Source organism: Haliotis asinina, chromosome 12, assembly GCF_037392515.1.
Source record: "Haliotis asinina isolate JCU_RB_2024 chromosome 12, JCU_Hal_asi_v2, whole genome shotgun sequence".
Lineage (NCBI taxonomy): Eukaryota > Metazoa > Mollusca > Gastropoda > Lepetellida > Haliotidae > Haliotis > Haliotis asinina.
This window is the reverse complement of record NC_090291.1, coordinates 19,111,661-19,138,706: the sequence shown is the minus strand read 5'-3', so window position 1 is coordinate 19,138,706 and position 27,046 is coordinate 19,111,661. Positions and strand designations below refer to the sequence as shown.

Here is a 27,046-nt window from a genome sequence, read left to right as displayed (position 1 = left end):
AATGAACTGGCTGGCAAAATTTCTGCTGTTTAGATATACAACAAAAATATATTTCGAGGACTAAAATCGTGACGCTTCTTGGTCTCGGTTCAATGAGCGTGGCCCTCGCGGTACTTCCAGCGCAAATGTTATGGCTGAATGAACACTCCGCTCCTCACTCTGACAAATTACAAAGAAAACAGGATTAACGTGGATGCTCTTTAATTTTGGCAAAATATAATTACTGTAAACAATGGGAGCTCAAGGTAAATAAAACCAATTATATAAAGTTATTTGGAGTGGGCCCAGCATGCAACTCCAAACTTGCTTTTTAACTTTGAGCACCAAATGATTGAAATGTGCGTTGGGTGCAAATACTTTGGAATCCATTTTCATATAAATGGAGGGATGATAACTGCTGTTGAGAACACGTTAATAGTGCAGCCAAAGCCACGTTTTCTTTCTTGAAAAGAGTCCGAAATTTAAATTTGCCGATAGATACACTTTTGGAACTGTCAACTCTAAAGAAATTAGCAAAGTTTATATCTACGCACATCTGCTAATCACTTGTATAACAATATACCCATTGTACATCTCGCTCTTTCATCGCATGCTTGTTATTCATTTAATGTATGTACATGCGACACTGGCTTCTTGTACAAATTAGTATATGTATTCATTGATATATCTTGTTTGTATCAATTCACCTGACGAAAGGCGCAAGGAACATATATATTATCTTTAATCCCGGCATGAATTATGCTTCCCAGCACTGTATCTTGCTGGTATCGGCTGTACTCCCCTAATTAGCTCCCCCGTGAAAACCGAAAAATAAATCGATGGTCTTGATATTATAACTAGAATGTCTGGTCCAAACTTGATGACCCGTGAAGGTCCCGGGGTAGAATAGGCCTTCAGCAACCCATGCTTGCCATAAGAGGCGACTCAGCTTGTCGTAAGAGGCGACTAACGGGATCGGGTGGTCAGGCTCGCTGACTTGGTTCACGCGTGTCATCGGTTCCCAATTGTGCAGATCGATGCTCATGTTGTTGATCACTGGGTTGTCTGGTCCAGACTCGATTATTTACAGACCGCCGCCATATAGCTGTAATATTGCTGAGTGCGGCGTAAAACTAAACTCACTCACTCACTCACTCCAAACTTGATATGTTCTACAGACAGTCCCCATACTGCTGAGTGCGGTGGAAAGCAATAAACAAACCTTGAAGGAGCGGTTACATCTTACGTCCAAGAACGGCGTCCTACTGAACCGTAGAGGTTAATAATAATAAAGTTGTACAGCGTAGTTTGATCGTAGTGTCGTGTTACCACGGTGTACGTCAGTCCGTTTGATTTCATTTGTGACCGATGAATTGCTCACTAACACAAAATCTAATAATAGAAGCGAAATCACCTGAAACAGGCAGACCAACTCTGATGATTTGTCTCATAATTTTGGTTCTCCTCGTAAAATCGTCAAAAGTGACAACTAGATAATGATCATTTGCAAATAAACAATGTTTTTTTTTCGGGTGTCCAAAATTATGGAGTGAAATCATCAGAGTTTGTCTGTCTATTTCATGTGATAGTGAGCAATTCGTCGGTCTCAAATGAAATCCCGTCGACTGTACGGTCAATACATTAGGTATTACGGCCTAATAGGGCCAACCACTTTCAACTACGGTGACTATAGGGTTTTGGCGATCAAGCTAACTGTAGACATATTTTGAACATGTTAAAATTGTTTGGTCTAACCACGAAAAAAAATGGTTTGCTGACGTTCAATTTAAGGCCATGAATAAGGAGAATTCGAAAAGTTAAACTGTTTCGAAGCACTTGTAAAATCACCCCCAATGTCCCTATTTCTTAACACAATCGTGTGGTGTTTGATCGGGTGATCAGCACTGCAAGCAGCTCTGTGAGAATGACACTGAAAGGATTGGATCTGCCAAAATCTATGTGAATATTACAAACTTGTTTCTGGAATCTCACCCACGTTAATTTAAAACGTGTCTAAACGCAGCCGCCATTGTACCCCGGGAAAGAACTTGCAGTAGGCTTGATTCATTTGCATATACATCCAAAGTCTCACTCAGAGGGTGTTTTGTCAAAATTGATTTATAAAGAGATTTTTCAGCCTTCTCCAGAAGGCTGCACATGCAAATGCTGTGTAAATATTACAAGGGTAATGCTACTTTTCAGGGCATTATCATTTGCAGAAGCCCGAGGTCTTTTATTAACTGCCCGACAAAGGAAGGCAGTTGAAAAGACCGAAGGCTCCTGCAAATGATAATGCCCTGAAAAATAGCGTTACCCTTATAATAGTGGCCCGCTCATTTCTGATAACGTGCGGGCGTTTTAATGATAATTCTATCCATTTTAGCCATAATATCAGTTGTTACCTACGAGCGCGAACAAATCGGAGTTCATATTTTTCATACGATGCCCTTGAGCAAAATATCACTTGTCATGGCAACGTGACGTGAAGAACAATGCTATGGCGTCACGTTTCATCTGTGACGTTGCGTTCTATATGCGGGTGCACCGGCTGTGTTTGAAAGTAGATTTGGGTTTATTTTCCTCAATTTGACGACTTCGCTAATAAACAGAAAACCACATCGTTACGCTTCTTTTTAATTACGTCAGGAAAATGACGTAGTGACGTCAATGTATCTGTGGCTCCAAAAACTTTGAGCTTCACCAGTGGTACATGCGGTAGAGCGGATGCAAAATTAATTAAAGGATTTCTAATGAATATTTTATTAGATCTAACCCTCATGCTTTGAACCACGTGTCTAACATTCAAATGTCCATGCAATGGCTAGTTACATCAACTGATACAGCTTTTGGAGAAAGGGTGGGGTGGTGGGGTGGTGGGGTGAGGGGGATGGGGTGAGGGGGATGCGGGGATGCACACTGTTGGGGGCTGATGAAACGTACGATGTGTCGCCGTAATTCGGAAAATTTCTTTATGAAGGGAGGTTTCCAAAATTGAAATAGAGCAAGCTGAGTTACTTTGGAAAGACGTCACATACATTGCTAAGACGTCACGAACAGTGTATGGCGTCATAATCAGTGTATGGCATCATCTTGAATCATTTGCGACAATGCGTTCATATGACGTAACATTCCTCGTTGCCTGCTCGAAAACAATGCCAATGAAATAGTTGTTATAATGATCGGTAAAATAACTATAATGTGGGCGATATATAGCAAATACACCGGGAATGTCTTAGGAAAATATGGAACATATCAACTCCCAGAATCACCGAGATGCTTAAGTAATAAGAATTAAGGGTGAAATTCCACTTATCATTCTAGGAAATTCTTCCCACTTTGTGAGTTTCTAAACATAAAACAATCACAAATACTTCACGTATACCTTAATCAAGTCTACATTGTTAAACATCATACAACCGTCAGGTTTTCGACATTAGTCATATTTCTGTCTGTTTGTCTAAGGGGGAATTCAAATCGATTTGACATAAGTTACGAATGTAATATAACCCTGAGGCCGTTTTGTTATAAATGTAAATACATATCACACACATTGATAATAACATGCTATTTGACTCTGATCAATATCGATCAGCCATTCAATCATGTAAGTAGAAAACGATTCACAGAACGTCGGCTGAATGATTATCTGTAATATAATAGCACCAGCGATGAGGTTGTCGGGTTGACGGCTCCACTGTGAGCGTTAATCAATAACTAAAATTGTGACACGAGCTTTTATTAAAATTTGAAAAAAAACATCCAAAGGTTTTATGCATTGCGCGTTTCTTCCCATCCAACAGCAATAAGCTGTTTATTTATTGAGTCGTCGAAGCGTGTAACCCCTTTGGCCGCTTGGCGAACACTCGCTAGATATAACGGTAGATCTGTCGGTCAACTCGCCTGGCGTTCATAGCAACCAATCACAGCTAAGCTCTAAGCGAGCGCGTTAGTTCCTATGATCGTATGGCGATATGAGCAACATGGCCGAAAAGTGACTTCCCACACAAAACGATTGTTGTTGTTGGATGTGTGGATGGATGCGACGCCGTTGATGTTGAGAGGGCAGACGAGGTAGGTGTTGTCACAGGGTTAACGATGGAGGTTGTGAAGGTCAACTAACCACAACAGCTTGGGGCTGTATGGACAGCGGCTGTTTATTGCGATCGAAGTCAGAAGCAATTAGTAAACACCGTCAGAGACTCTCCGGACACTTTGTCTTAGACACAGGTTGTATGGGCTGGCTTTGGAATAAGTTCAGGTCGACCTGTCAGATAAAGGTCATGTTGAGGGTTGAACATGTGCTCTTTCCATAATCATTTGTAGTCTTTCATTGTGTGAAATTAAATACCCCCAAATCAGGAATATTAGTCTAATTGTTTTATACTTGTGAGAAATTGTTTCTATGGTTAACACTTTTCAGAGGCAGGACAATTTATATAAGCAATAAATAAGAATGTATTACTTGTTTTAATCTCACATTTGTGATATGTTGTAATAAATGTGCCTTTTATATTTATTATGATTAATTGTATGTATAGAATAATAATTATAGTTGTTATGGTAAAAGAAACGCATCTGATAAAAAAGTTTAAAATACCTACATGCATAGAAGGTTATCAGTTTTCAAAACATTATGCAACAAAGTAATGAAAAACACTCATAATACAGAAATGGATATGTTAAAGTATGTCAACAGCACTGAAATTATGTTCATATTTCATTTCCCAGACTAACTTAAGTTGTGTCCCTGTTATATTGATAGCACATTACAGCTATTTTGTTGATATAACCAAAATTACAAAAGTGGAAAATACAATGTGTCTGTTTCATATAATACTACTGTCCTACCTTGTGGACGTCAGGTTGGTGTGAATTTGACCAGGATGCTTATGTACTATCTTCAGACATCACACTAAGGGAGCTCCCACTGATAGAGGGAAAATCAATACAAGTAATCTCATTGATCTCCAATAAACAGGATCATTAAGTCCCACTGATTGAAGCAGCTGGGCTACTTTTGGGATTCATTGATTTTTGCCAGTAAAACGTGATTTGCATCATCTAACAGCTTGCTGTTTGAAGCAGTTAGGCAGGATCAGCTTGTCATGTTCACTGGGGCATGTCATCATGTACTAGTTGAGTAGATCGATGCTCGTTATGTCAGTCACTGGATCCGGTGCTCTCACTCTCTCAAAGTTTTTATGTTGTGAATGTATGAACACTGTTTAGTCATATGGACTTCAGTGTTGGAAATGAAGATTATAATAATATTTGACTTCACCTGGAGCATTAATTGATTATGCCCTGTCTGCTTGTTAATATGTGGGGTAGTGGGGTAGCCAAAGTGTTTGGTCATCATGTTGAAGACTTGGGTTTGATTCACCACATGGAGACGATAACCGCAATGTTGCTGGAATATTGCTAAAATCGACATATAACCATACCGACTCACTGTTCACATGTGCAGATACCACTTTCAATGCAACAACAATATGTAAATATGTCAGTATTAATATTTAAACTAACGGTATAAATATTTGTAAAATTTTTGAAACATAGGTATTATGTATGAGATTGTTCAATTTTTTTTCCATCATTTGGTAGAAAAGGAAGGATTATATATTATGTAATGTTTTCAAATATAGTATAATAAGCATATAGTGTAATATACCTAAAAGTGCTAAGACGATGGATTAAAGTCCAGTAAATGTTTTGGCCTCATAGAATCCATACACTAATCCACCTATAATCCACTTATCTGTAAGCTATAGTAAGTGTGCCAAGTGACCAACATGTGACTGAGAGGGATAGGCAATGGTAGTTCCTGCCTTTCATGAAATCCCAGAATATATACTAGTTGAGGATGAGTGGATATTGGATGGAATTAGGGAGTTAGGGTGAGGTGGTAGGGAAGGGAATGGAGGAGTTAGGGTGAGGTGGTATGGAAGGGAATGGAGAAGCTAGTGTGAGGTGGTATGGAAGGGAATTGGGGAGTTAAGGTGAGGTGGTATGGGAGGGAATGGAGGAGTTAGGGTGAGGTGGTATGAGAGGGATTGGAGAAGCTAGTGTGAAGTGGTATGGGAGGGAATGGAGTAGTTAGGGTGAGGTATGGAAGGGAATTGGCGAGTTAGGGTGAGGTGATATGGGAGGGAATGGAGGAGCTAGTGTGAGGTGATATGGGAGGGAATGGAGTAGTTAGGGTGAGATTGTATGGAAGGGGATTAGGGAGTTATTGTAAGGTGGTATGGGAGGGATTGAGTAGTTAGGTTGAGGTGGTATGGGAGGGAATGGAGGACTTAGGGTGAGGTGGTATGGGAGGGAATGGAGGAGTTAGGGTGAGGTGGTATGGGAGGGAATGGAGGAGTTAGGGTAAGGTGGTATGGGAGGAAATGGAGTACTTAGGGTGAGGTGGTGTGGGAGGGAATGGAGTAGTTAGGGTGAGGTGGTATGGAAGGGAATTGGGGAGTTAGGGTGAAATGGTATGGGAGGGAATTGGGGAGTTAGGGTGATGTGGTATGAAAGGGAATGGAAGATTTAGGATGAAATGGTATGGGAGGGAATGGAGTAGTTAGGGTGAGGTGGTATGGAAGGGAATCGGGGAGTTAGGGTGAGGTGGTATGGAGGAAATGGAGGAGTTTGGGTGAGGTGGTATGGGAGGGAATGGAGAAGCTAGTGTGAGATGGTATGGAAGGGAACTAGGGAGTTAGGGTAAGGTGGTATAGGAGGGAATTGAGGAGTTTGGGTGAGGTGGTATGGAAGGGAATTGGGGAGCAAGTGTGATGTGGTATGGGAGCTAATTGGAAGTTGCTTAAGGACATAAGTAGGGAGGGAGTTAGGGGTGAGGTGGTAAGGGGAGTATTGGGGGCGGGGGATATATTGGAGTGTGTGCATGTGTTGGAGGTAGAGGTAGTGAGGTGATACATGTTGCATGTATATCGGTCTGGAATGAAAGTCCAAGGGTGCAGCAGGTGGTATAGGGATGACACAGGGCTGTGTGCATTGAATTGGGAGCATTAGGGATAGAAACTGGATAGTCATACCATACTGATGAAAACAAGAACTGATTTTTCAGAACTTAAAAACAGCACATTGAGGATTATGAAACCATTTTGAGACAGAAATGAGAGAGACAGCCAAGAATTTTCACACAAATAAACAAACTCAATCCACCTATGTGAATGGTCCATGATTCAAGCCCTTACAAAAGGTTTTAGCATTACCATCCTAATCCATGGACTGGAAGGTATCAATATTTGTGCTGCATGACATTTTATGATGACATGTTAGTGTCATGTAGGCTATAAGCCTTCAAATATTGACTTATCAAGATGTCATTCTGACACACAAACACCTATATAAAGCAGTGGATTTGGAGGTAGGCAGAGTCTGCATATTGCAAAATAATCAATGAACTATTTTTCTGCACATCAGAAATATACAGACCTGTTTTATATTTTGATTAGCTTGCATGCCAGGCAAAAACGATATAGATTTCCTTCAGCTTTAACAATTTGAGACAATTAGTGTTGGCTTTGTAGGAGGGGAGGCATGAACATTCACCATATTTAGTATGAATTATTGAGAGTTTTTTACACAATATGTAAATATTGTGATTTTAGTTGTTATTGTTTTTTCAAAATTTTATTCACATTTCTGTGGACATTTTACACAACAGTAAATACTTTATCCCTCTGCAGGGTGGATATATATATATATATATATATATATGCGTATCACTGTAATGCAAGCATGCACACATGCATATATAAGTGGAAACGTAGCTGGCAGGTACATGAGTAGAGTATGTATCATCAAGTACATGTTTACATAAGTCAAGTAAACTGGCATATTGGGCTAAGTAATGAATATGAATATGGTAATAAATAAATGGCTAGCATATTATTGTTGTCATTAGAAAGGTACTGAAACTAGTCGTTCAACACTTGCTTGATAACAGTGTTAGTACCTACACCTAAACTTTGCACTCATGGCAAGAAAGAAGTTGGCTATCCATAGAACCTGTTTTTCTTCATCTTCACAACATCTAAGATGACTCAAAGAAATCATCGAGTTGTTAATTATTTTTGTCATCCCCGAATATAACCACATTTGTAAAGGTAGTTATCAGGTGAGTGTTCTTGCATCCCTGTTTAAGGGGAGGTGGGGTAGCGTAGTGATCAAAGCAGTTTCTTGTTATGCTGAAGATCCATATTGCTAGAAAGTTGCTTAAAGGGGCATAAATTTGAACTCACTCACTCACTCACTCACTCATCACATTTTGTTGGTCTAGGTAGCCAATGTGTTTGTCAAACAGTCCTGGGAACGTATTATTTCATGGGAGTTTACCTGAAATGACTTTCATGCATTGAAATAATCAAGGCTATAAATCACTAGTGTCTTGTGAGCATTGTTAATTCTAGCAACCCAGTCTCAAGTACGTCAGAGCTGCTGTTTGCTTAAAGGGTTTATATCTAGCATTATCTACTAAACATTCATGTCTAACCTGAACTTACTCCTCAGGAGTTACACAGCAGCAGTGACTGTAATGTACTGTTGTGCAGTACAGACTCCTACAGTTGTTGTTTTTCACCAGGGGTAAATGGGTTGGGATTATATTTGTTCTCTAGAGTTTTTGATTGATTGATTGATGAATTGAGAGCCTGTGGGCTTAATGTGCTGTACTTTGAGAGAGGGAAAAGGAGAGGTCATATGAATGGTGACTTTGGACAGAGGAGAGACAATGAATGGGGAAAGGGGACAGAGAATGAAGAGAAAGGCCAAATAGGGAAGACAAAGAATGGGGAGGAGAGAACAAGGGTCTAGGGGAGGGACTGGGAATAGGAGGGGAAGACAAGAACTATTGCATTTATAAGACTAGGAATGAAGATGAGAGCCACTTAAAGACTATAGATGCTAGATGAAGATGGGAGGAGGATTGACACAAGGACTAAAGGGGGAGGCTGGGAATGGGAAACGGAGACAAAGACTAAGGAAGAGATAAAACTACGGAGGGGAGACAGAGGCTAAGAAGGTGACAAGTAATGGTGAGGGCAGAAACTAAAGAGGCAGGAGAGACAAAGACTAAAGAAGGGTAAGAAGAACTAGGTAGCAGAGACAGAGCTTAAAGAAGGGAGACACGAGCAGGGAGGAGAGACAGAGACTAAAGAAGAAAGACAAGGACTAGGGAGGAGAGACAGAAACTAAAGAAGAGAGACAAGGACTAGGGAGGAGAGACAGAGACTAAAGAAGAAAGACAAGGACTAGGGAGGAGAGACAGAAACTAAAGAAGAGAGACAAGGACTAGGGAGGAGAGACAGAGACTAAAGAAGAAAGACAAGGACTAGGGAGGAGAGACAGAAACTAAAGAAGAAAGACAAGGACTAGGAAGGAGAGACAGAGACTAAAGAAGAAAGACAAGGACTAGGAAGGAGAGACAGAGACTAAAGAAGAGAGACAAGGACTAGGGAAGAGAGACAGAGACTAAAGAAGAGAGACAGGGACTAGGGAGGAGAGACAGAGACTAAGACAGGAGACAAGGACTAGGAAGCAGATACACAGGCTGAAGAAGGGAGACAAGGACTAGGGACGTGAGACAACGATTTTAGAGGTAAGGAATTTCGAGAACAGAAAATAAAACTTGTGAAGGGAGATACAAGGACTTGAGCGGAGAAAGTGAGGAGGAGACTCATAGACTGGGAAGGAGAAACAAAGACTAGATGAGGGAGACAAAGACCTGAAGAAATGGAGACAAAAGAGAAGGACAAGAGAAAAGCAGTGTTGACAATGGAGACATCGCACACATTCAAAGTCCAGTATATCCATTATAAGCCGATATGTTGTCCTACTGTGAAGATCAGATGCAGTGTTGATAAAATGCAATGTTGATAAAATGCAATGTTGTCAAATAGCACTTAGTGTACAATATGCAAGATATACACATACAAACTATCAGTGTCAAAAGTCTGACACCTACTTATGTCTCAAATTATGCAAACGAACAATCACCAAACTGAACAGTATTTCTGTCCCAGGACGGCTATTTACATAATGCTTGAGGGCATGACTGACATTTTACGTTCACGCTGGCTCATTAACCACTGTTTGAAGCGACTTACTCCTGGTGCTTGACAAACAATGCCAGGCTTTAGGATTGCTCCATTGTCAGACTAAACTGCCTGAGTTGTGGTCCAGCCTGGAGAAGATTATGAAAAGCCTCTTTACAATGGTGATATTACCATCATACATGAGTCTGCAGGTGGTGAGGGTCGGTTTACAGGCAAACATGGTAGGGTAGGGCCTTGGGGTAGAACATGCCAACAGCATCAATATATCTGGGTGTATATTGAACCTGAAGGGATTACAGGTTAGAAAAGGAGACTGACAGTCATAAGAGTGAGTGAGTTATTTTTATGCTGCTTTTAGCAATATTCCAGCAAAATTACAGTGGAGGACACCATAAATGGGTGTAGGGAGTTGAATCTGGGTCTTCGGCGTGACAATCAAACACTTTTACCACTAGGGTATCTAACTGCGCAACAGTCATAAGAGGTAATTTAATGACTGGGTGATCATGAGCAGACTTGGTTGATTGCATATCTGTATACTACAGTGATGTGGATCAGTGCTCATTATATTAATCATTGGATTGTCCTGGGTATTGATTGTATACAGGACACTTGATATGTCTGAAATGATGTTGAGGGCAGCATTTAATAAGAAACTCACAAATGCATGTAGTGGCTATTTTTTTATGGTATATTCTTGCCTGTAAATAACAAATCTGGGCAATACAGTCCGGTTATAGATATGACATTGATCTACACCATCAGGTCGGAATGACACAAAATTGACCAATTCATGGAATCAGACCCAACTGAATAGACAATGTTTCCTATATCAACCAGGGAGAGGTGGTGTGGTAGATAATACATTCACTCATCACCCCGAAGACCTAAACTTGATTACCCACATAGGTACAATGTGTCATGCCCATTTTCTATTCTATGATACTGGCGCAATGGTGCCAAAAGGTGCAAAAAAAATGCACTCACTCACTCACTCACTCACTCACTCACTCACTCACTCACTCACTCACTCACTCACTCACTCACTCACTCACTCACTCACTCACTCACTCACTCACTCACTCACTCACTCACTGTTCCTATGTCCAGTGTTACTGACAGTGCTAAACATCACACACTGCAATGTGACATATGGCATCATATCCTATGCTGCATAAGTATTCAACATCAACATCCCTATGTGTCAAGAAATGTTCTTATCAAGAGTTGAATAGCATTCAGTCAACAATATCCTTTTACAAGTAAACTTGCTGTAATAGGATTTGTGATTTTGTACTTCTATTCATTTACCTTCAGTGAAACTCTAGATCTTCACTGGACTGTATCCAAGAATATGATTGTCAGATATCATTTATCCAGATAAACATATGTGGTCTTCTGATCTTCACAGATAATCAATAATGAATTCAACAATGCAAGTAATTTTATTGATTTAACTGACTATAGGCTGATAAAAAAGACATGCCCAATATGTGAGCTTACATTCGGAAAGTTGCTGTTTGCTCGTACAATAGAAATTATTTACACCCTCAAAATAATTTGTATTAAAATCAAAAGAGAATATTCCTTTACCAAGATTCCATTTTCTTTGTAACAAACCATACAGCTTAAAACATATGACACTTTTACCAACTGCCCAAAGAGATAGAAATTCAGGAACTAAAAAAGGCCTTCAGATCTTGAAAACTGTGCTTCGTTTCAATGATACTGTTGTTGTTTCAGATAGATGGTATCTAGCGGTCCGTGAATCTTCACTTCATCACAATGAATGAGTATGACGAGAAGGGATGGGCACACATCCACCAGGCTGCGTACCGTGGCTATGTCAAGTCCATCGAGCGCTTCGTGGAGGCCAACCCTGATCAACTGGAGCTGGAGACAAACGATGACCTCCACTCCACCCCATTCCTCCTGGCTGTCAGCAGCGGCAATATTGACACCGTCAAGAGCTTGTTGTCTCTAAATGCTAAGATAAATGTCATCAACACCCAGAACCATGGGGCTGTTGAACTTTGCTGTATGAAGCAGTTTGTGTCTCTGCTTGAATACTTCATTAAACGCAATGACGAAAAACTTCCTGTATGGAAGCATCTTCTTAAGATGGTGGGGTCAGATAACGAAGAGGAGGCAGAAAATTCGGGGAAATGTTTGAGGACATTGACAGACCGCAGTGAAGCTGAAGGTATCAATTCCAACTGGGAACATGTATATAATAATGGTGGAATTCCAGTAATTGTCAAAGTTGTCAAGAGTACTCTCAATGATGATGCTAAGATTCCAGCACTTCAGGCACTGCTCAATGTCCTTGAGAAGACAGAGGTGCAGGAACAGATGGTAAGCTCGGGAGGCATTCCTGCATATATCAAAATCTTAAAATCTCAGAACCACTTTGCTGTTAAGCTGGCAGCAGAGACGTTACAAGCATTGGCCAAGAAGATTGAATATGCTGACATACAGATGCAGAACCAAGTTGCCCAGGGTCTTCTGAAGGTAGCACAGACTGTGTCTGACTACGAGGTATTGATACCTGTTATCCATTGCTTCACAGTGTTGTCCGAAGTCAGCAGTACCCACCGGTCAGCTATTGGTGGTGTTGCGGGCTTGATTTCTACTCTTGTTGGTCTTTATGAAAAGTACAACGAGCAGCAGTTACTGCTTGCCTTGACATCGGCTGTGGGTCTGATTGCAGAAGACACAAAGTCCAATCAGAATATGTTTGTTGATGAAGGCGTGACTCCTCACCTACGAGATGTCATCATGGGTCAGATGAAGCACAGGGAGCTGCAGCTGACAGCTGTAGAAGCTGTTCATCTCCTAGCACAGGACAATCCTCACACTCAGAAGGAAATTCTTTCAAAAGGAATTGACAGACTCCTGTTCAAACTTTTAGCCAAAAGCAGGGCAGATATGCTCCTGGAGAAAACTGCTATGGCACTGTGGGCTCTAGCCGGGACGAACTTGGATGAGCAACGTGAAATGGCAAAAGGGATGGGTGTACAAATGTTGATCGAGTTCCTTAATTCTCTGTCAGAGAAGCTTCACCTAATAGCATCAGAAGGACTAGGTGTTCTTGCCCAGGGCCCTCTCAACATGCAGACTGAGATTGCTAATAAGAATGGAATTCATCCTCTAGTGAGATTGTTGAAATCAGATAAAGACTATATTGGTCTGAGCGTAATCCGGACACTCAGGTATCTGTCTGTGGGAGTGGGGAATGTTCCTCACAATCAGAACCAGAAGAAAATCTCCCAGTCTCAGGGTATCAGATACCTGGTTGCCCTGATGGTGCACTCGGCCAGTGAGATTCTCCGAGTGGAATCGGCTGTTACGCTGGGATACGTGTCCATAGGTGAGTACTGTGTTGAATCAGTTAGGTCAGGTGAGTGAGCAAGTGACAAACCTGTGTTTGTGTCCACAGGTGAGTACTGTGTTGAATCTCAAGGTGAGGTGAGTGAGTTAGTGAGTGACACACTAGCGTTTGTGTTCACAGGTGAGTACTGTATTTAATCTCGAGGTGATTGATTGAGTGAGTGAGTGAATGAGGTGAAGTGAGTCAGTGAGAGAGTGAGTGAGTGAGCAGGTGAGATGAGACGAGGTGACTGACTCACTAGTGTTTGTGTCCACAGGTGAGCAGTGGTGAATATAGACTCAGTGAGTGAGTGAGTGAGTGAGTGAGCAGGTGAGATGAGGTGAGGTGACTGACACACTTGTGTTTGTGTCCAACAGGTGAGCAGTGGTGAATATAGAGACTCAGTGAGTTAGTGAGTGAGTGAGGGAGGGAGGGAGGGAGGGAGTGAGTGAGGTGGAATGAGGTGACCGAATGAGTCACACACAAGTGTTAGTGTCTACAAGAGAGCACTGTGTTAACAAATGTATGACAGCTAATCCGACTTTCATTTTCAAAATCATGTATAAGCCCAGGCTTTTTTTTAAACTTTTGTGGAAAATGCTGAGGCTAAATGTGTTAGATCTCTGACTTTGTGTGCTGGTGATTAGGTGCCTAAAAGTGGGTTTGAACTCCAGATGGGACCAGCAATATCCAGGCATTCTTACGCTGGGGACACCAGAAATGGTCTTCACACATTGTACCCATGGGAGATATTGAACCCGGGCCTTTGGCATGACGAGCGAACGCTTTAACCACTAGGCTACCGCACTGACCCTGTACTTTACTGAGGAAGTGTAATCCCAAACATACATGTTTACATCTGACAACTTTTAAATACCATTGTGTGTGCTCTAGTGATGTTCCAATTAATCGATTTCATTGATGATCGATCAGTAGTAAATAGTAATCAAGGAATCAGTCATAATGTCATACATATGTGTGCAATGTCAGCCAATAAGTATTTACACTGTTTTCAATGTGAATTTCATCCATTTAATCTTACATCATGACATGTTTATCCATCTCGGGTCATGTAAGTGTTATGAATTAAAGGCAAGAATATATTTATAAGCACATAACAAGGAGATTCCTGACTGACTCACACGATTGCATGAGAATCCGTAACAGCCAATGCCAAGACTCATAATAGTCTTGTATCATATTGTTTCTTCTTTTTCAAGGATGTTTGTCTGGAAGTTAAACATTAACTTTATGATCGATCATTAATCAATGATCAATTGATTTGATATCCAATGATCAATCATGAAAATTCAACCAATTCCCAACACTAGTGTGCTCATGTCTGCCAACAGTGGCAGAATGCCAATTCTTCATGAAATCAATCTTTTAAGGAACCATAGCTCAGTGATTCCTGGTATGGTTCAAGAACCATAATTATCTTATCAAAGTACAGCTTACACGGCTTACAAACACAAACCACAGACATGTGGCTTATTAGCGTCATCATTGAGTATTTATCATAAAATGTCCATGCAGGGTGTCCCCACTTGTTCAATACCTGAGATTAGGAAGCAGATAAATGTCCTGACAAATAATCTAAGATAAGTTGCACGGAAGATATATCATTGAAGTTACAAAAGATTAGATGTGGCGTATGGTTATTGCTGTCTGGGTTCTTATCGATAGATATATGGTGTCGAGTAGTTTTCGGTATCATCGCCAGGATTGGGTCATTAGAAGTATAGAATTAGCTCATAGCTTTTTCTGTTTGCTTTTGGGCTTTATTGGTGATACTTCTATTTACGTCCAATAAATATATTAGACTAAAATTGTGTGAGGGTGTTTGTGTAATATGGTCAATGACAGTTCAGAGGCTCTTTTCAGTTTCATTGCACATGTTTTGTCATTTGAACACATGAATTAGGGTAACAGGTTCATTAACTAAGGAGCTCCTTACTAAATCCTTAAAAGAGTACTCTTAACATTAAATCATCATTTTATGAAGCATTACTTTATGAAGCATCACTTTATGAAGCATCACTTTATGAAGCATTACTTTATGAAGCATCACTTTATGAAGCATCACTTAATGAAGCATCACTTTGTTTCCTGTTCACATATTACCTAAAAAAGACAGATCAATCTTCACAGTCAAACAGTCATAATCATTGAGGCCAGAGGTTAAATAAAACAGGCCTTGATCTATTTGATTACTCAAGATACTTTTGATTTCTCAAGATACTTTCAATAAGTATTTTTAGACTGTGTTAATAATATGCTTTCATATGACATCCCTTTTATGTAAAGTTTTATATCCTGATCGATCAAATAACATTTTAAAACTGAATATGTGTGTGGACTTTTGTTTAGATATCTAACTAATGTGTAAGAGTTTACAGTTAAAGTACCGTGTTCTAAACTTCCTTTCAACCACACTCAGCAGGTTTTCCATTGTTTTTTGCCCTTTCTAAAATGTAGGATAGACAAATTATTTGTTATATTAGTACTGCATGAATTTTATTTTTTGTCAAAAAGAAAATATCCTCAGCTGACTGCAATCACTTAAGATAACATCAGATTCTTGTATTACAAAGCACAGACGTCTCCTCTGGTTTGTAGATTTTCTTACTAGGGACAGTAGAAGGATTTTCACAATGATCTGTAAGTACAAAATGTTTCATTTTTTATGCCCCGTAGACAAAAATACATTTCTTTTAATATTTCTTAGATGCTTTTCATTAAGGTTTTTATTTTCTAAGAATATCTTATTCTTTTTCTTACTTCTCATTTCTTTTGATTTCATGATTCTGTTTCATGACAAAGTAAGATACATACTATTGTTTGTTTATATACTTATTATCTGCTTAAGTTGTTTATTTACTTATGTTATGGGAACTGAGGTTAATAAAACCTCTACTGTACTGAGAATTATTGCAGTGCCATAATGTTTTCATTTTTCCTAAGTGAACTTAACCTAAATATATCCTAATAAATTGCTCTTTGTAGTATGGACGGAGAAGAATGAGACCTGCAAATACCTATACATATCACTCTCCTTAGTTTCATGGCTGGTTGGATCGAGTGCTTTAGGATCATTGAAAGTAATTACTCCTCATGAATAAGCGAGCAAGAGGGCGAAACAGAAACGCCGCAGTGGGAATACAATGCATCGCGGCGAGATTGCAATCTTTCCGAGATCTGATGGATTTAATGAAGGCTGGACGTTTGAATAGAGTTTCTGGATTGTGTAGATAGTGCAGACTGATATTAAGGAAATTGTATCATTTGGGAACCTATGAATTAAATATGAAAATGTTGAAATGCTATCCGTTACCAAATAGATAAACTGAATAATGTATGGGGTAGTGAAAGCAGGTGAAGTGATATAGGGAGTTTATTTTAGGGTTTAACGAACAACACTACTGTGTTTACAACAGGCATTTTGTGTCTTTCTCAGTCAACACTGCTTCAGAATATGTAATTTTTTTCTTTGTATTTTTGTCTAGAGTTTACTTTATGTTTTTCATATTGTTACAATTGTTTAACCAATTCTGACAAAATTCTGCAATATGAATACATAAGCAAGCAATATCAATGCCACCCATGGTGTGTTCCATTTTTCTAAATTAGAAGTAGTTCTAATGTTATTTCTAGTAGACTTTTTTATGTCTTTCTCTGTGAATTTTGCCTATTTATTTCCTGAATTTTACTCCACGTTTTAAGTAAGTATTGTCCAACATGGTAATAATTAGTTATCTGACTTTTTCTAACAGATTTCTAATTTCTAAATATTCTTGAAAGATGTTTAATAATACAGAAATACAGCTTCAATAGACTTTTAGATTAATGCATAAAAAAATAAGCTTATAACTGGGCAGGCTTATGTCTCATGAATGTTTAGCGATGTGGGTAAACAAATGAGTGCTCTCATAAATACCAAAGTTTCAGATCCTTTCATGATCAACTTAAAGTGCATGACATGCATGAATAATGAACTGTCTTCGCCACGTATCAGGTGTATCATGATACAGATGCATCAGAAGTGATTACCCAGTCAAAATGATCACTCTCATAGATTTGATAACAGCACTTAGCCTGTGTCCATCGCTCCTCTGTCCACTCATCGCCATGCACACCTAGCGTTGTTGCGATCATTATTGTTGCACGTACATGACTGCTGCGTGTTAATTCTACTCCTGGGACAATGATCAATGTTTACAAGACGACAACAAAACACGTCGCTAAAACACAGACAGGCAATGTCCTTTGTGAACAACTCTCTGGAACAGAAACCAGAGAGTCTCAGTCACAACAGCTGTGATTTTGATGAGATGCTTATCACGACTTGTTGTAAGGAGGGCGTTTTTTGTGCAGGAGATATATCATGTTTAGACGATACAATAGTTTTCTACGCGATTATGTCAGTGTTCAGAGCAAAATAGGGGATAAGGTTTCAGATTATTGATTATTGATTACTATTTTTTTAAGACTGACAATGATTAATATAGCTGTTGAAGTATAATCATTAATCCGGATATTGATTATCAGTAACCTGTCTGGTTTTGTTGACTTAGAGATGAAATATTGTGTCTTCTTTTTTGGATAAGCTACAAGGAATGTATGATGTCAGTTATGGGATTATTGATTTTATATCCGATAGATACTTGACACAGAAATGTGCAACGCCTCTTGTTAAACTGAATAGACTGATTTAAACGCATATTGGCAAATATTCCCAGTATGAATTGGTTTCAATAAATTTAAAAGATAATTGAATGAAATAAAAAATATCATTGCACTGCAACTCATTCTGGTGTGTTTCCTCTAGACACATTTGAGTCATAAATGTAGGTGTATAAATATTGGAATATGAAATATCTTTACTTGAAACATTCCATGACACTGTGAACATTGTATGAAGACAGGTGTTCAACTGATGATTTGGTTTTAAGAATATAATTGTCAAAACTAACAATTATTTCACATTACAGTTTCTTCGTTGTTTTAAAGTAAAATGTTTTTATTTTCTGGTTTGAGTGATGACAATTTGACACACACAACAAATAAATAAATAGTGTACTTTTGTATGAAGAATATCAGATACAACAAACTTTCAGAACTCATTCTGCTCAATCAGGGCTTCAAAAATTTTTAAAAGCCACTGGACACTGGACAAGTGACTAATTATCCTCTTGCCTAGATTTTTATTACATAATAATGATGCAAAACAAAAATTATGAAAGAATAAATCAATATGGTATTTGATGTTAATGTTTACTTGACTATTTATCAAGAAGTGATAAGTAGCAAAGAAAGATAACTCTTCTTTATCATCATTACAGAATTCAGTAGCAACATTTTGAGCTGATATTAAATGAAATCCAATTTTATTTACAGTTTGAAGCTGTAAGCGGAAATTATAAGGAAGATGTATACCATTGTGTGATTGCCTGAAATGAAAACATAGGGCGATGGGATTTTTTAAACCCCTGTGAACACATCAGTACTTCTACGTGGCCCAAAAGTTACATAACTCAGAATAATAAGACAACTTAAACGAAGAGAATTGGATGAAAAAAACAAGCCAGTTGTGAACAAAGTAACCATATATCCTGGACAAAATAAGTTAGGGATATTGGTATTTCTGTGACTGGTATTTTATCAGTGTGTCAATGAATAAATACATCATTATTCATAATTTCAAAATGTACATATATCCCTAAATTTTTTTGCCCAGTATAGTTCTGCAAATGTTGTTGCGGAAGTAATGTGTTCATTCAATCTCACAGTTCACCAAAAGTCCTTTTCCATCTACAGGTTATAATTTTTACACTTCTTTAACATATTTAATAGATAATGAATAATTTTTATATGAATAACTTTAGACTATGGATCCTGACTGGTTGATTCAAACTTATGCACAACTAATCTTGCTCAAGGTTGGTAATTAGTAGTAAAGTATTGTGCCGCTATTGCTTATTAAACAGTGTAAGCAAATTTTTGCAGATTATAATCTGTTGAGTAGTGAGAGGCTCTAGACCATCTATAGCAATATACCAGCAATTTCACAACTGGAGACACCAGAAATGGGCTTCACTGATTGCATCAATGTGGGGAATCAAACTGGGGCTTTAGCATGACCAGCAAATGGTTTAACCACAAGGCCACCCCCATGGATCAGAATATGATAGGTTGATGTCAAAGAAGAGTAAGTAGATGATGGAGACAAAATGTCAGCGTGAGCTGTTTCCTCCACAGGTAACCAAGCAATCCTGGATGAGATCCATCGCTACCCTGACTTCAGCTTTGTGCGGATCCTGCGGATGATGTACTCGACAGAGCACCGGGTGCGTCTCCTGGCAGGGGAGGCCCTGGCAGCCTTTGCCTACAACAACATTAGTCAGCAGCAGGACATTCTGGAGCAGGGAGGGGTCAGATTTGCTGCGTTCCTGCCTTTCCTGAAATCTCATGATGAGTTCTACAGATGTAACGCTGCTTATCAGGTATGTTCACCTCAGTCAGATGTTAGATTTTATGATTTTTTGAATTCCAAGTCTGTAGATATATGTGTCCACCCTGCAGAACTATGTTTCCAGTCTGCAGAAATGTTGTCCAGTCCAGACCAACGAATTGACCTATCAATGTAAGAAAGAAATGTTATTAAGAACAAGAATAGGTTTTAATGTTTTACTTTGTATTAATAACATTGACTGGTTTGTCCCGTTTAGACTTAATCAGACATAGGCCACTGTCATACATCTGGAATACTGCTCTGAGTTCTCCATGTCTGTGTCAGATTGTGATCCTGGCTCGGATCATCCCGGATGAGGAACAGGCAAAGTCCTCAGCTCTGGGCATCAAACTGATTGTGGACCTCCTCCAGGACTCCAAGGACAACAGCATCCTGGCCCTGGCCAGTGACTGTGTAGCTAGACTGGCACACACACGAGCAGGTACATCTGTTCCCATAACATCAGTGCATTAGACAATACTCTGTCACCTCTCAAACATATTGGTCTCGGTCTGGCCAGTGACAGTGTAGCTAGATTGGCACAAAGGAGCAGGTATATCTATTCTTGTAACATCGGTGTATCACACAATACTCTATCACCTGTTAATATATACTGGTCTGGTTCTAGTGGGGAGTGGTTGCTTAGATTCTAAGAGAGTTTAGCTGATGTAGCATAAATGTTTTTGCTTGAATGCGGTTGAAAGCATTTCATTGGTGTGTTTTGTCACACTCTTTAATGTACAGGCATCAAGTAGGTCTCACTTTAGAAATGGCCTCTTTTCATTAAATGTCTTGATAAATGAGGTTTCCAAGAAACGATATAGGTTTTGGTTGGATTGGGTGGTCAGGTGTATTGGTTGTTTGGTAGTATTGGTTGTTTGGGTGTATTTGGTGTTTGGATGTTCTGGTGTATTGGATGTTCAGTTGATAGGTGTTTGGGCGTTCTGGTGTATTTGGTGTTATGGTGTATTGGGTGTGTGGTTGATGGGTGTTGTGGTGTACTGGGTGTTCTGGTGTATTGGGTGGTTTCTTGGTTTGAGTTGTCAGGTGTACCTAATCCATCAGGCAAATCATGAAGATAAGAATCTTCTTTATTGTTTGTAAGGATGTTACATGCCTCTTCCTCACTCTTCTCCCTTGAAGATGCGGGTTAAAATTGGTCTTTCTGTATCCCATGCTTGTCGTAAGAAGTGACTTACAGGATCACCAAGTTGGTTGACACATGACAATGTATTCCAGCTGAGTCAGTCGATATTCGTGATGTTGATCACTATGTCGTTTGGTTCAGACTTACTTATTTACAGAATGCCACCATAGCGCTGAAATATTCCTGATTGCAGTGTCAAATGACATACAAAGAAACAAACAAAATCCTGACTCATCATCAGGTTAGTACTGAAGCTGGTGTATTGAGATAATATCCATGTACATGCAAATTTGCAAACACAATGTAAGATTACAAGGTGTAGGAGCCTATTTTCCACCTGGCAAAATATGGTCATTTCTGTTTGTGTAGGTGTTCCATCAGCCATTGTGGCCATAGAGGCTGTGCATTACTTGTGCAGCCTTCTGCAATCAGCTGCTGAGCAGGTTCGTGGATGTGCAGCCATTGCACTAGGCTATCTCACCTTCAACCATGAGGGAGGCAGAGAGCTCCTTCACAGGTGAGACAAGCAAAATTCTACATATTGTGTACTATGTTGTCCAAATCAAAGAGTGAGTTGAATTTTTGCAGCTTTTATCAATCTTCCAGCAATATCATGGCAAGGGACACCAGAAATGGGCTTCACAGATAGTGTCCATGTGAGGAATTGAACACGGGGCCTTTGATGTGATGATCAAATACTTTAACCACCGGTGTACCCTATCGCTCCCAGATCAAAGATCTGTTTTGATGTGTGGGTTAGTTATTGACTAGTTGATAAAATAACATCAGTTAACTGAAGGTTTCAAATGAATATTAAAGAATCTTGCAAATTTGTTTGGTGTCTAAGGTTGAAATATTGTCCTTTGGCAGCAAGTTATTAAGCCCACTTTGTGTGGCCTGGTGGTAAGAATATCTGCCAGCAGAGAGAGGAATATTTGTACTTTGATCCACAGAAGTGTCATACCAAAAACTGTTATTTTTGTCTCGCCCTGCGTTATGATCACCATGAAGATTATAAAACAAGGCCTGGATGTCTCTAGACTGCGTGTTAGTGAGGTATCCATAATAAATTGTAGCAGAATATCTATCAGTATGCCTAGTATAGGGAATGGGGGTTGTGGACTGCAGAGCAAAAATAATTAGTACTAGATGTGTGTGCACCTTGGTTTTCCCTGCAAATCTGCAGGCGATTTTGCTCTGCGGTCCAGAACCCCCATTCCCTATACTACTGTATACCACAATAAACCCAGCTTTTATCTGCACTAATACAAGCACAGGAATGCATGCATGTTCACCTACATCTCCATGTTGCTATGTAAGGGCATAATCCTGAACATAGTTACAGCCCATTTTGATCCTGCTGCAGACACATATAATGACTGGATAACTGTACTTATTCAGATATTCAGTATTTGCATAACAAGGAGACTACAGATAAAATGATGTCATTGATTGCAGTGTACGTCAGCGTGATTCAATGATCATGATCAGGGATGGCAACAGGGAAATCTTTTCTCTTTTTCTATTGTGTCATGAAATGGGAGGTTCAGTGGTTCAATGACACAATTTATCACCAGTTTAAAACTAAAATTATGGAAAATTGCCATCCTGTTTTGTCCAGGCTTGATTGTTTAAAGACTGCGCCAAAATAGGTGGCAAATTGTTGAGTGAAGTATTACACAACAGACACAAACATGATTAGTTGACAAATGATGTGTTCATTCTATCAATCACTTGTTTGTATGGTCCAGACCATACAGTTTGAATATTGTTGACTGAAGCTTAACACAAAGGATAAGACATGGTTATTGGTCAGTTTATAAGATAACTATGTTATTCCAGGTGCCGCAAGAACCCTTACCTGATGCAGGTCCTCAAGTACTACACGAAGCGGACACGCCTGTCTCCTGAGTTTGTGGAGGGTTGGAAACACTGCAAGAGAGTTGGCCTGCCAGCTATACCGTAAGTTCTGTTTAATTTTTATTTTTTGTGTAAATACAAGGCAGTAAAACTTCATGCCATGTACTTTTGTTTTTAAACAAGGGGAAATACTCTGTTGACAACCTGCGGTCATATATAATTCCAACTGTTCCAAACACTGTAAATTAAAATATGAATACATTTGATAAATGTCAGATCATCAGATTGTGTTATATTGTGTGATGCAATTTGATTTCATATTGAGAATTATTTAATCCACAGAGAAGGGAAGACTAGTCTAATACAGTTCCGACCACATGAGGAAGCAATTCGACCAGTGACCAACTTGAGTTTTGATGGCACAGGTAATAGCTCCAACATCCGGAGCTCTACATCCAACCTGGTGGCAGAGGAGGGCAACCTGACTGGCCGTTCCTCACAGTCCTCCAGGACTGGACACAGGACAGAGTCAGTCCACAATAGTCACTTGTCCTTGGACAGTCAGAGGACACAGAACTCACTCATGGTTGGAGGGGAGGAGAGATGATAGTGAAGTTGGGCAAGGGAAGATGAAGTGGGCATGCGAAGATGAAGTGGGCAAGGGAAGATGAAGTGAGCTTGAGGAGGATAAAGTGGGTCAAAGAAGATGAAGTTGGAAGGGGAAAGTTAAGTGAACTTGAGGAGGATAAAGTGGGGCAAGGGAAGAGTTTGAAGAGCATAATATGGGACAAGGGAAAATGAAGCAGGCAGGGGAAAATTACATGGGACAGGAAAGGATAAAGGAAGATGAAGAGAGCTTCGGAAAGATAAGAAGGTGTAAAGGAAGATGAAGTGGGGCAAAAGAAAGTCAAAGTAGGGCAAGGGAAATTGAACTGGGGCAAGAGAAAAAGTCGAAGTAGGGCAACAGGAATTGAAGTGGGGCAAGAGAAAGTCGAAGTAGGGCAAGGGAAATTGAAGTGGGGCAAGAGAAAGTCAAAGTAGGGCAAGGGAAATTGAAGTGGGGCAAGAGAAAGTCAAAGTAGGGCAAGGGAAATTGAAGTGGGGCAAGAGAAAGTTGAAGGGTAAAGTGGAGCAAAGGAAGAGGAAACGGGTTTGGAAAAGATAAAGTAGGCACAGCTAAAGTGTTGAAAACAAAAATGAAGTTGGATAAGGGTTGATGAAGTGGGTTTTGAAAAAAATAAGTGGGCATAGCAAGGCTGAGGTTGGGCAAAGAAAGATGAAGTTGGGTGAAGGACAATGATGTAGGGAAAAATCGGAAGGATTGGAAGGATAAAGAGGCATTTAAAATATAAATATGAAGTGTTTCAAGGAAAGATGAAGAGGGCATGAGAAGATGAAGTTGAGCCAGGAGAGATTAGAGAGACACAGTCAGGCAAGAGAAAGCGTGACATGAGACAATAGTGGGATATGACAAGATATCACTGCTACACTGGTATACCTGCCCCTTTGACTGGATGAATGAATCAGTTTACATGCTGCTGTGTAAAGCTCAAGATCAGTATTTATTCAACATATATTTATTTTGGATATTACATATCCTAACTGTAAATGGTGTGCTTATTTATCATGCTGTGGAGATTGCTGAACATACATCAACACAGCTTCATCAGAAACCAGAGTTGACATGATGGAGAATCTCTCTACATCACAATCTTTGCAAATAATTTTAATACTGACCATTTAAGTTCAAACATAAATGAAACATTCAGGATGAAGCTGTGTCACTCAAGTTGTCAACAAGCATCCTTTAGTTGTGGTATCCACTGTTTATTACTGCATATTGTATTGTTCATCATTTATTTATTTACACTTCTCATGTAAACATATTAGCAATTCAACAACTTAATAATGTAGGACTTAAAGGTTAGCATAAAAAAATGATTTTACTATGTCAAAGGTTATATCAATATAGCTGCCAATATTTTATATTCAAATATTAAAATATTATTTGGTAGACAGGTTTATATACAGTTATGTCAGTACTACCTATAAGAAACCTTATATACTTCCAAATTTGATTTTTGAACTTTTGTTAAATCGTATAAAAGATAAGCCAGTATGTTTAGTTACAAGGTACCAATAGTAGGGAAAGAAAACAGCAATGTCAGCATTTATCATCTACCTCTGTGTGTTATCTAATCTCGCTATGATGTTGAGATTCATTTAAAGGGGCACTGATGCGGAGCGAATAATGTTTCTCGCCAACGGTCTAATTACGAAACCAAACTGCAAATTGGTCAGCGCCCGCTCCCTCGACCGTGACGGACAAGGAACTGGGCTCCTGTCCATATTATCAGAATTTCTTCGCCAAAACAGTCAGGAGGCCGGATGCCCATCATATGCCATTATTTAAAAATATCCTTCCTATTCCTTGTCTGATCGTAACGAAATATCCCAGCAGTGTAGTATTTTTCGGATGCTTGGATGGTATAGTGACTGATCCAATTTGATCCTATTTCTGTGTTGTTAACCTTGATGTTAAATCATGTTATGTGAAAATATGATGTCTACAGGGACGTAGCAAGCCATTTGTTTCAGTCCGAAAGATTGCAAAGCTTCATATTTAGATAGTTGGTTCAGCTGTGATAGCAAATATCATACGTAAATTTTGGTAGCTATGGTAGCTACCCTGGTTTATTTTTTATGGTAATAAAAGCACACAGTTGATTTATTTGAATTCGTAAACTAAAAACGATGACTTTGCCTTTGGTACAGAAATCTGAAAATCTTCTTACGTAAAACAACCAACTTATTACACCTACACCAAATACACAGCAAATGCCTGTGTGTATTACTTATGTGATGAAGTTCAGTTGGTATCCTCAAAACAGTTTTGCCCCATAAGTGTTTTCAGACTGCATGCAACACAGAGATTGCATCTTCCTTGCTGTAACTCGCGTTTGATGGTGTAAACCTACACATGTTATTTGTCATCATTCTCTTGATGGTCAGTAAATGAATTTATAACAGGTATAATTAGTAGTAACAGCACTCAGGTCACTCAACATAGGTTCCCTTTTGGCATTTCTCCTGTCTGGGGTAAATACTCAACATCATAAATTAAGGTATGTAATGGCAAATGTATTGTATGTTATGTAATATGTGCATGTAAGTGATGTAAGAGGGTTTATCAGCTGAGTTACAAAAACAAACAGCGATCGAAGGATTAGCCGATAACACACTGATTGATTAATTACTTTTATCTTCTACAGTGGATTTGTCAAAAGGCAGTGTGTGCAGATGTACTAATCTATACTGACTACATCCTGTCGTAAAGTGCGAGTGTAAAGACAACATCCTCCCTTCAAAGAATTAACCACCCTTGCATTGATTGATATATTGCTCATTATTGGTTAACTAAATTACCTAGAATGGCGGACATCATACAATTAGTTGCCAGGCGTGCTATCTTGGGTGACCAATGAGTGGTTTGTCAGGTTTTAACGAATGTGAAAGACGTTAAAACATGTTTTCCTTTTTCGCAGACACACGACACAGAGCAGGATTATTTACCAGCTCCAGATGAATGGAATATCGTTCTTTTATGTGGATATTGATGGATACATTCTTGAACAAGGTAGTAGACTGATATTGTTGCTATAAAATTAGTCTGTTTTACATTCATTATTTGCAGTTTGTTTTAATTTATTTGTTGTAGCATTCAGCAGAATCTGTATGACAGAAAACAAACACTAGATCGCGTATGTGTGTGAAATAGGATCCACATTGGCAATCTATCTGTCTATAATTAAACTCTCAATTGCGCATACAGACTGCGCGGCAGAGGTCACGAACCAGTCACGAATTCTGGGATATCATCTGGGTATTGACGGGAGAAAGACAATAACAAAAGTTTACACCAGTCCACGGAAATTGCTCTGCATCAGTGCCCCTTTAAAGCCCATATCCCTTCATCTTGCACAGATCGAAGCTAATCTCTTGACTGACATGATTATTTATTACAAACAAAATAAAATAAAATAACAATCATATCAAAATAGCAATCCTCCAATTCAATTTAATGATAAGTGCATTTATAATGCACTATACTCCAT

General features: G+C 39.2%; 1 protein-coding gene across 1 annotated transcript; it reads left to right on the top strand.

Moving 5' to 3' along the window:
• Positions 1 to 3,918: 3,918 nt before the first annotated feature.
• Positions 3,919 to 25,885, top strand: LOC137258752 (ankyrin and armadillo repeat-containing protein-like). The gene is made up of 7 exons (XM_067796440.1): positions 3,919 to 4,050; positions 11,787 to 13,413; positions 19,672 to 19,916; positions 20,210 to 20,366; positions 21,441 to 21,588; positions 22,914 to 23,033; positions 23,274 to 25,885. Exons 2-7 carry the CDS (start codon positions 11,829 to 11,831, stop codon positions 23,536 to 23,538), a joined length of 2,520 nt encoding a protein of 839 aa, XP_067652541.1. The 5' UTR covers positions 3,919 to 4,050; positions 11,787 to 11,828; the 3' UTR covers positions 23,539 to 25,885.
• The last annotated feature ends 1,161 nt before the right edge of the window (positions 25,886 to 27,046 follow it).